An 11,224-nucleotide genomic window follows, 5' to 3' on the forward strand; every position below is an offset into this window, starting at 1 on the left:
TAACATGGCAGTGTAACGCCTGTCCTAGCCTGTTATGTGCAATGCTGTTAATTATCAAAAAGACAAAGAAGAAAAGTGTTCCCAGTAAACAGATAATTGTCTGAAGTTATATTAAAACATACATGTAAATAATTATAGATTGATTCATATTATTACTTTATAGTAACTCGTTCAAATTCTAACACATACTGTGGGGGAACCTTTTTTTGAGCGGAACGAAGGTTGTCTGTTTCGTGTTCCGGGGGTCGATGGAACAGTCCGCCATTATTTTGCGTCCGTGTGGAAAACAATAATAAATCGTCTCGTTTCAAGCCGAATTTAAATTTAACAACTCTGTCATCGTTTATCCGTCAAAGCTGTGATGTTAAGAGGGGACACATTATGTTCAGCTGCAGTAGGAAACATGAAAATCGGCTCCAAACAGAACTTAACTAGCTAGAAAGCTAGCTAGCAACGAAGCTAGCAGGTTCTCCACTTTGTGATCATGTTTGGACCGTTGGCGCCACAGAAATATGTCCGACTTATTAAAACATGTATCGGGTCGTTTAAACAGACGAGTAGACATCGGTGTTTGTCAGTCAGCTGTCGGTCTGTCGAGGACATCAGGAGATTTATTTCGGAGAACACGGAGACAGTCGGACAGCAGAGTCTGACCCCGGAGGTCAAACTGCGGCTCTTCACCCCAAACTGCAGATTCTGGAGAGAGAGACCGGAGCTGTGGCCGTTCGACGACCCGTACTGGGCTATTTATTGGCCGGGAGGACAGGCGCTCTCAAGGTTATCATTCACCCTAATGTTAAACATCCGCGTTTAATATCTGGGAGAACTCTCACCTGCTGCTCTGTCTGCAGGTATCTGCTGGACAACCCCGCGGTGTGTCGGGGTAAGACGGTTCTGGACCTGGGGAGCGGCTGTGGAGCCTCAGCCATCGCTGCTAAACTGAGCGGAGCTGCTCATGTTGTTGCAAATGATATTGACGCTGGTATGCATCTTTGTGTACTTTAAACCTGAGGTGGAGTGAGTTAAAGTTTTGATGTTGGACAGGTATTCACTCCGGAGACACCCAGCGGCACCTGTTACTCAGTTTCACCCGGTGTTGGCAGCAGGAGGACGGGTAGCTCAGCTCCCAGAACCTCGCTGCACTGGAGGCTGATTTAGGGACCATCAATAAATTACCACTATTGTTTGTTTGATTCACACAAACACGATTTTTCTTCATACATAATTTTGAAAAAACAACACTAAACTTATATCATGGAGCACACTTGTTTTGATGTGTTATGTATTTATAGATAAGATAATGGCTTCTTTTTTTTTTTTTTTTTTTTTTCCAAAAGCTTCCATGTCATGTGGCCAAGTACCTCCAAATCAGTGCTGAACTATATTACTAAATGGGACAAATAAGACACAACTGTTTTCATTCAGTTTTACAGAAAACATTACCCTAGGAGACTTGAAGTGGAGCCTGAGGCCACATTTACACATAGCCGAGTATTGAGAAACGAATATTTCCCGACCTCTGGTTTCAATAATAACATTGTGCACACAGCATCGTTTTCAAAAAAGTTGTCATTTACTAGGGGTGGGTATTGGCAAGAACTTCACGATAAGATACGTGTCACGATACGATACGTATCACGATACTTTGGTCACGATACGATACGTATCACGATATCACGATATTGCGATATAAATAAAGATGAAAACACAAGTACCTGTATATGTACATCAGATGATATTGATCAGAGGACAAATTGAGTCAAAACTATTTAATTCAAAACAGCCTCTCAATTTTTATTAATTCCCATGAAATTTCCGGGCAGTAATATTCTCTTTGTCCAGCTCGTTGTTCTTGCTGTCTCTCTTAACTTTGAAACCAAAGTGCTTCCAAACGTCAACTTTAAATTGCGGAGGCGTTGTTAACTTGCCATCCATTTTGCAAAGACCTCAGCCATTCTCTCTACTACAGAAATACACCCGCTGCACAGCAGAGTCGCTCTTCAGCGATATATCGATATTTGGATTTGAAAAATCGATATTGTATTGGGCGGCAAAGTATCGCGATATATTGCCATATCGATATTTTTGCCCACCCCTATCATTTACATCAAACCGCATAAATACACCGTCGGGCGCCATTATAACTATGCCAAACCTATGGGCAGCAGTGTCGGGAGAAGGATAAAGCCATGCAAGCCAATCAGAATCGACAACAACGAATACACAAGCGACTTCCTGTTTCAAACAAACTGTAAACAACGAGTGCTCACATGACGTTAAGCATTTTCTGGCGCATAATGTGACGTTTGAGAACCTTAAAACCCCGCTTCTCCCAGTTGACATGGCAACACATAACCGGCGTTATCAGAAATCTCCACTTTGGCCAGAAATAATCATTTTCTTTGATAAAAAAGGGGTTTTTGTGTAAATGAGAGGCCAAACCACAGGGAAATATCTGCGTCTTCCCTTGGTGTAAACGGGGCCTGAGTGTGATTCTCCACACCTAATGCCAAACTTCCCCCACAACACCTTCATCCAGGTCACCCAGCCGTCCTGTCTCCTCCTGCAGCTCACCGACTACATGAAAGAGCTGCTCACTGCAGGGATCAAACATATCCTTCACCTCAGAAATATAAGTGCTGAATTTTACTAAATATATTGATATAAAATAGATGAAGCAGTAAAATCCGTTGCAAAAAGGTGTTTCCTATGTGACCTGTGCAGTGATCTGGGTCACATGACATGGAAGAAAAAAAAGACATTATCTTCTAAAAATCGTACAGTTGTACTTGTACTTTAGTTGAGTTTTTCCCACTTTGTTGTGCATTTTTCTTTTTAAGTCATACGTTTAATTTCAAAGTGCTTCACATGTGTCGAAACAGGCTGAAGCGCTTCAGGGCAGACGTGGGCAGAGATGAGGGTTGATACGTTTGATCCCTGCAGTGAGCCTCAGGACGGGACGTCTGGGTGCCCTGGATGGGGGTGGGGGTGGTTTGGCATTTGGTGTGAAGAATCACACTCATTCAGGCTCCGCTTAAAGGCTCCGGGGTGTTTTTTTTCTTATTGTGAAAAAAAAGCAGAGAGTGAGTCACTTGTTGAGGCAAAGATCTTCCTTTATAAGGTTCCGTTCCGTTTTCTTTTCCGCGAGGCTTGCGGAGATGTTTTACTGGAGCCAAATCCAGTTACTGTGGGCTATGCGCTTGGGAACGCTTTGATGAAGTGTGTGTACGCTGTCAAAAATGCTGCACTTGCATCTTATATCTATGACAACAATATCTTGTCAACAGCTGCCGTATGATCTACACTACCCCTTTGTGGTTAATAGGAGTGTCACGATTCTCCAAATCCTCGATTTGATTCCCCGATTTTTACATTTATTTATTTTTTATGCACAGGTTGCTATGCCATTTTAAGACTAGACTGTTATGCAGTATAATATCTGACCTTTGTTCTTAATGTAACACGCTACATTGAGGGTACACCCTGAATCGCAGGACCCTTACTGATGGCAGAGGCTGGATCTTGTTTTTTTTTTTGCAATTTTGGGATTCAGTATCTGTGCTCAAGGATACTTCGACATGTAGCTCAGTTCCACCCCAGGGGAGCTGGGATTCGAACCAGTGACCTTCCGATCACTAGTCCAGCAGCTCTACCCACTGAGCTACAGCCGCCCCTTTATAAGGGGTCCGTGGTCAATAAAGTGACTGAATGGTACGTGCAGATGCAACAATTTGCTGAATCTCAGTTTCAATACTTCTGATTGCTGCGTCACGATGTCATGTGCATTATAATGTTTCTGACAGAATAAGTGTGATTCTGTCCGTCACGCCACAGACTGTAGTGCAGTAGAGGGTAAAGTAAATATGTCTGTTTGTGTTACAGTTGCAGCCGTCGCCACCCACATGAACTCGGAGCTGAACGGCCTTGAGCCGCCTGTGTGTCTCACCAACAACATGATTGGTTCGCCGGCCGAGGCCTTCGACCTGATCCTGCTGGGTGACATGTTCTACGACGAGGCCCTCGCCACCAGCCTCCACAGCTGGTTGGACCACTGCATCAACACCCACAACACCCAAGTCCTGATCGGAGACCCGGGGAGGGCCCAGTTTGAGGAGCACGGCATCCGACGACTTCTGCGTCTGCTCGCTCAGTTTGAGCTGCCCGAGTCCGTCAGAGAGGAGAACTACGGTCTGACCTGCAGCGGTGTTTGGTGCTACCGTCCTGAACTGTGAGGACCGGAAGAGGATCCACTCTGCTTTTAATGTTTGAATGTAATTTAATATGTCACATGAACTCAAAAGAACTGTGTGAGGTGTTTATGTGAGCAGTTTGTAATTATTTTCTTCCTCATGATGAGAATGCCTGCAACTATCTCCTGATATGTTTTAATACTCAGGGTGCAAATAGACAGAATGACAAAGCAAAGTCATTATATGAGGATGTTTGATTATTGTTCTATTTGGATTTACATAAAGAATTAAACATTTTCTCTTTTTCTTGAATATTTTGTTTAACTTCTGTCCAAAATCATGGGATGAGTCCTCTTAGCTACAAAAACAAACACAGTCTAAGCATCGGTAGTTAATATGAATCCTTCAAATGTTTAATTTAAAATGCACAAATGTGCAATTATGAAACAAAGTGAAATGGTATCACATTAAAATAGATTCATGAAATAAGTGGTCAAACACTTATTTTATGTATTTACGTTACCTCATGTAACTATCTGGCTAAGGACAGTGTGTGTGTGTGTGTGTGCGTGTGTGTGTGTGTGTGTGTGTCTGTGTTACGAAACAAGTGTTCGTTTGTCGTGGAAATACCCACCTCCCCTGCGGCTTCGTGGTCTCATCCTTACTTCTCCTCCACTCTGCTGATGCGGGTGTTCTTCCCTGGAACTCCCCTCCTTCTATCCTGGAACCACAGCTGCACACAGCCGTGCCCGACAACCACAGCAACGTCTGTCTGTCTGTCTGTCTGTCTGTCTGTCTGTCCAGGTTTTGTTTTGTTTTTTAAAAAACCGCTAGCCTTTAGTAACTCTGGCCTTAGTTTATTTTTAGAACAAGTTTCCCTTTTTGATAACATCCCCTTCTGTTCGACCACTCTTCTCACTGCATTTAAAAAAAACAATAGAAGCGTTGTATACTTGGTTACATGATTAATTCTTTTATCTGTGGCTACATACAGATTATACAGCAATTACTTGCTATGATCACATTATACTACTGTGTGTGTGTGTGTGTGTGTGTGTGTGTGTGTGTAAAGGTGGTGTGGAACTTATCGTATCACTCAGAGTGGAAAAATCAATTCCTGACGGTGTCCTACTCCGTCCGTGAGGGATTCTCTTATTCATCTACATGAACACATCAATCACTGCCAGAGTGAAGTCATCAACAACAACTCCAAACCAAATGAGTTTCAGTCACGAACTCAAGTTCTCATGAACATCAACGCACCACAGCCATCATCTTATTAAATCACGCCTCGGGCTTCTGTGGGAGTTTCACTCTTGTTCTAACAGCCGATGTTTTGAAGTGCTGTCTGCACATAAAATATAAAAACCGCAACAGCTTGAGCTACAGGCGAGACGCTCTTTCGCAACCTCCTTTGTAAAGATGTCGTCAAAGCAGCATGGAACAAGAGATTATGTCCTCGGTCGACCTGAAGTTATATAACATTCACCTTATTAAAGGTTCAGATTCAGTGTTGTCATTGGTTAAATTCTGCCACAGTAATCAGATTACTTAACAAAAGATTTGCAAAACTAAATAATATTCTCTTTTGGGTGTCACAAAAATGTTGCTTTCTGTGGATTATTTAACATCTTATCCATTGTTTGATAAAAAAAAAAAAAAACAAGCTGTGCAACATACCTTAATATGGAGGATTTGAACTCTGAGCCCCGAGACATTAGAAACCGTCTCATCTGTTTGCAGAACCTGAACCTCCGGGCCCGCCGAGTCGTCTTCGAGAGAAAGCAATTATGTGCTGACAAATAGTGCGGAGAGGAATCACCTGAGGACAAACCACAGTCGTTATTAACAGAGTAAGAAGCATTTTCTGGAAATTGTTGTGCGTGTGTTCCCGCTGATGCCGGAATATTAAATGTCTTTAGTTTTTCTCCACTTTCTATAACAGAACTGTTTGTCAGAACCAGACTATCAGCTCCGACAACAACAGGGGACATGCAGTCTGGTTTGAATCCAGCTGGGGAAAACAGAAACACAAGATGACCTAATAATTATTGATATAATGGATTCAGATGGAGCCAGTGTAAACAAGATGAAGATGTTTACTTGGAACCACAAGTTGTTAAACGCTTGGAGTGAATTTCTTTCAATTCCACTTGCAGTCAAAATGTTATTTTTGCCGTGACTGAAGATTTTTATATGACAGTTATGACAAAATGCGATACAAATGGCTGATAGGTCGAAGGTCAACCATCACACTGCTCTGCAAAAACACTCCAATGCTCGGGAACGAACGGGGGAAATGTGAGTTGCTCTGAGGTCACAGCTGTGTGTCTGCACGGTGGGAGGTTGTTTTGAGGCAGCGGGGGAGATTTCAGCTGCTGCCTCCCGGACGACCAAGGTCACCTCCCGTTCCTGCAACATCTAAACCTTCACTGTATCTCATACGACAGACACAGCGGTGCCACAATGGACCCAACTCTCGTAGCTGCTATGTGTACTGTTCAGCTGTGTTCTTCGCCATCAAGCCTCATTAAATACTTCAGTGTAAAACATCACGACTCCTGGAGTTCCTCTCTCACCTGAGCTCATCAGATGAACTCATCAACACTGATTATAATCTTTGGTCCCCACCTTGAATCTGTGGCCGGGGCAGAGGAGTTGAATGTAGATTTTAAGGATGATGTTTGGAATGAGTGTCTGAAGAGTTTACATGACTGTTCAGTAAATGTGAGACATGATTTAAAACGATACGCAGACTCTATAACTCCAAAGAGAAATGACACAGTATTTTTATTTTTTTTTTAAATGAAGAATCACCCATTTGTCTGTAACCAGTGATGCAACGCACTCTTTTTGGTAAAAAAAAAAAAAAAGATTTCTTCTGCTTCCTTAAAAGTTAAAGTGGAACTCTCGCCAAAATGCAACCTAGGCTTTTTTTGTGAATGGTGTCTGAGTCAAACCATTGTGTAAAAGCATAATTTCAACGAAAGAGGCACTTTTAAGATTTACCGTATTTTCGTTTTGGGGTCAAACTCATTTTCAATGGAGTGCTACGGGCACTTTAGCGATAGCATCAAAATCTCTCTGTTTAAAACACAAAGAAGTCTCGACACAACATGAAACTTTGCTCGTAGTATCACCAGGGTCTCTACACATGAACACGAGCATTGAGAACATTGTTTGTGTACACAGAGTTTACTAAAAAGAAGGTTTTTGAACAACTCACGTTAGCAGTAGCTTGTTCCGCTCGCCGCCGTCGCGCCAGCCGAGAAGTGTCGATCTCAGAATGTGACGTAACCTGGAGGACAGTTAAGGTGGAACTACTGTCTTCCAGCAACAACGATCCAAGCGAGATCTCACGTGACTTTTCTGGCTTTTGATTTCAGTATTGTTTCTTATATGAGGCTCCTTTTTCAACTTCAAGGTCAATATTGTTTTTCACTAACGACAAAACAACAAATTATCCTGTATTTATATGGAACTAAGCTTTAGGAGCGTTCCACCTTAACTGTCCTCCAGGTTACGTCACGTTCTGAGATCGATACTCCTCGACTGGCAGGACGGCGGTGAGCGGAACAAGCTACTGCTAACGTGAGTTAAACAAATCAAAACTTTCTTTTTAGTAAACTCATTCACGTTGTGTCGAGCCTTCTTAGTGTTTTAAAAATAGAGATTTTGATGCTATCGTAAAAGTGCCCGTAGCACTCCCACTGAGAATGAGTTTGACTCGAAAACAAAAGAGGATTTCTGTTAGAGCAGAGGGCAAAGCCTTACTGTACGCTCACACCAAAAGTGACTTGAGTGACTGCGGCGACCAGCTGCCATTCATTTTCAATGTACTTTCAATGTAATTTCAGCGACGCGATGCGAGTGACGAAAGTTGAAAGACGCTCAACTTTATGCCAATGAGCAGCAGCGTGACCGCGGCGACAGCCAATTGGGGGCTGATCTGGATTCCGAAGGCAGAAAAAGGTGGAAAATCAAATCAAAGAGAGGAAACAATGGATGAGAAACTTCTAATTGCGGTCTCTGGTTTCCCGGAACTATATGACGCCAGCCTGTTTGTCTATAGACACAACAGGAAAAAAAAGGGGCCTTGGAGGAAGGTTGCAGACGTTATGGGACTGTCTGGTGAGTTGTAGGTTACTGTAGGAAGGCTACATGTAAATAAATGCAGACCATAACATGCTGTGTCTATCTGCAGAGGGAGAGATAGTGATGTTGCGTAAGTTTACAGTTGATGATTGGTCGCTTCAGTCACTGCCACACAGGCGACAGCAGCGACGCGATGTGAGAGACCACAGGCGATTTTATTGCTTTTGGTGTGAACGAAGAGTTAGGCAGAAATATTGGGAACACCGAGCGTGGTCACTGGTTCAGCCTTGAGATCAGTTTCGATAAAGATCGCTCCATCACTCCGCCCAGCCTCGCCTCCACAGAGTCTTTAATCACCAAACTACACGCAGGCACCTTTGATGGCGACAGCCCAGAAACAACACTATTCTTGGAGCTACTAGTTCTTTAGTCTGTTTTGTTTGGAATGGTGATTGCAACAAAAACAAACATTAATTCTCTGTGTGTGGAAGATGGAAGCCGTTCCCACGTATCATATGTGGCTGATAGAAATGCACAACACATAACTTGTGGAGAGACTGAGAGACAGAGGAGATGTGTTTGATTAGATCTGAAGTTGTACGTACTGCTCTTTATATCGTTTATATCTCATGTTATCATCATGACTGTGTTATTGAAACTGACTCTCTTTCTTTTGAATTTGACTCCTGTGATTCCTGTGTAGTCAGTAACTGGTTTTACTGGTATTGAGCTGCAGGTGAATTTTGTCGCATCTCTGTTTAAACAGTCCGTTGGTGAAGTTGGCACGTTTCACTGGAATCAACACTCTAATATTTTGATAACTCCCATTTCACCAAGAGCTGCACTTCCCTCCTTTTTTATCAAACATGGATGTAAACTGTAATCTGATGGTTGGAGGAGGTATATAACCGTGAGGCTTTAATTCTTCTCACTGAAATCAGTAAAGAGCGCTACGACCTGGCAAAAATATTCATGACCACGAAGCAGGACTGAAGACTGAAAGAAGTATTAACATGCACGCGCGGTCGTCGGTAGATAACTCCTGGCAGAGCTGAGATTACTCAGATTCAAAGCCGACGTTTGCAGTCCGTTTAGAATTAGGAACGGCAAACTTCATCTGCTGAGCGGGCAGGTTTCGTGACGGCAGGTCAATATTTGAGCTGAATCAGAGAGCGTGTGAACAGGGTTTCACTGGAGGAGTGGAAACCCTTCAGCAGTTTCACAACGCTAAGCCTATAAAGACGTTCTGATGAGACGTCCCGCATTATGATGAAGGCGGCTCATACATGGAGGTGAAAGCAGACTGTTCGTTAAGCCCTCGAGCGGAATATCATCAAAGTGTTTTGTTCTCTAGATACGAGCAAATACGGCAGTTCAGGCGGCTGACAGCTGCATCCTGTAACACCTTCTCTTTAATAACTAAATGTGATTAGAGCCATCTGTTCTCTTGTAACTCATCATTATATATTTGTACCTGTGAGATGAAATAACAACTACTTCAGCTTTATTTATTTATTTATTTAGTCATTTTGTTCTCAGGCCATAAACAGGAGAGGAGAGGAGGAGAGAACCTGGATAACCTCAAAAGCAGATGTCTTCACTTGACCCTCTGGGCTTCCGTATATATCAACCTACACCCTGTCTTTGTATTTCTCCAACACAGGAAAAAAACAGTTTACCAGTTTATAGTAATGATAATAAAATCCTGCACACTCTAAAATGTAGGTAATTGGACATTATTAACTCAAGCTGATTTAGTTACGATGAGACCAACTGCTTTACTTCTTGCACTTTGACCGCAATTTCAATTAAGATGTGTTGAGAATCAATTGGCTCCACTAATTTAAGTTTATTAACTCATTAGAAGGTTATCAGAGATAAATAGCGTCTGTGTTCCTCACAGCATTCAGCTCCTGGGTTGGATTATCCCGGCTCAGCTTCCTCGCTCGGTCCAAAGACATGAAGATGAAGTTAACTCTTAATTGCTCTTAATCCCATTGAGAATCAAGTAAAAAAAAAATCCTTGCATGTGAATGAAAGTGTATCTTCAGTCACACATACCAGCATGCGTGCCTCAGGCTGGTAATGCGTGACCAAGAGATACTGACCTCCAGGCCCCACGGGGGTCACTAATGGAGGTCAAGACACACATAAAGGCCCCACTGAGCCCCTGCAGCCATAAAGTTAAATGTAACCTTTGTGTAAAAGCAAAATTACGACGTTGCATTCGGAGATGGACACTTCTCGGCTGGCAGGACGGCTGCGAGCAGAACAAGCGTATGCTAATTGAAGTTATTCAAAAACCTTCTTTTTAGTAAACTCTGTGTACACAAACAATGTTCTCAATGCTCGTGTTCATGTGTAGAGACCCTGGTGATACTACCAGCAAAGTTTCATGTTGTGTCGAGCCTTCTTAGTGTTTTAAAAATAGAGATTTTGATGCTATCGTAAAAGTGCCCGTAGCACTCCCACTGAAAATGAGTTTGACCCCAAAACAAAAATACAGTAAATCTGAGTCTGACTCTAAATCTAAGTGCCTCTTTCGTCGTAATTATGCTTTTACACGAAGGTTTGACTCGGGTACATTCACAAAAAAAGCCTAAATTGCATTTTGGCGAGAGTTTTGCTTTAACAAACATTAACTCAACAAAGCTGTCTGATGAGATTTATACATACAATCTAGTGTGTCACTGAACATTTTAGGGACATTAAAATGCAACACTTTCCTCATGAAACAGACCTTTCATTGTTAGATGGAGCCGATGTCGCTTTACCAGAATCATCCTGTAAAAAACCCCAGTGCACATTTACTCCCTCCATGTTCGTAAAACACCCACATTACCAGAAAGAACTGCAGGGAACACACAACCTCAGTGTCCTCAGTGATATCTACAGCCATAGGCAGCATCCAGGAGTTAATCTATACCTGAGCGAGAAGT

The 11,224-nt window shown here is 42.6% G+C and overlaps 1 protein-coding gene across 1 annotated transcript; it reads left to right on the forward strand.

The window, feature by feature from the left end:
- The first annotated feature begins 229 nt into the window (after positions 1 to 229).
- Positions 230 to 4,502, forward strand: etfbkmt (electron transfer flavoprotein subunit beta lysine methyltransferase). Its single transcript, XM_030424739.1, has 3 exons — positions 230 to 777; positions 852 to 982; positions 3,883 to 4,502. Exons 1-3 carry the CDS (start codon positions 485 to 487, stop codon positions 4,230 to 4,232), a joined length of 774 nt encoding a protein of 257 aa, XP_030280599.1. The 5' UTR covers positions 230 to 484; the 3' UTR covers positions 4,233 to 4,502.
- Positions 4,503 to 11,224: the final 6,722 nt, after the last annotated feature.

The sequence above is a fragment of the Sparus aurata genome, chromosome 8, assembly GCF_900880675.1.
Source record: "Sparus aurata chromosome 8, fSpaAur1.1, whole genome shotgun sequence".
Lineage (NCBI taxonomy): Eukaryota > Metazoa > Chordata > Actinopteri > Spariformes > Sparidae > Sparus > Sparus aurata.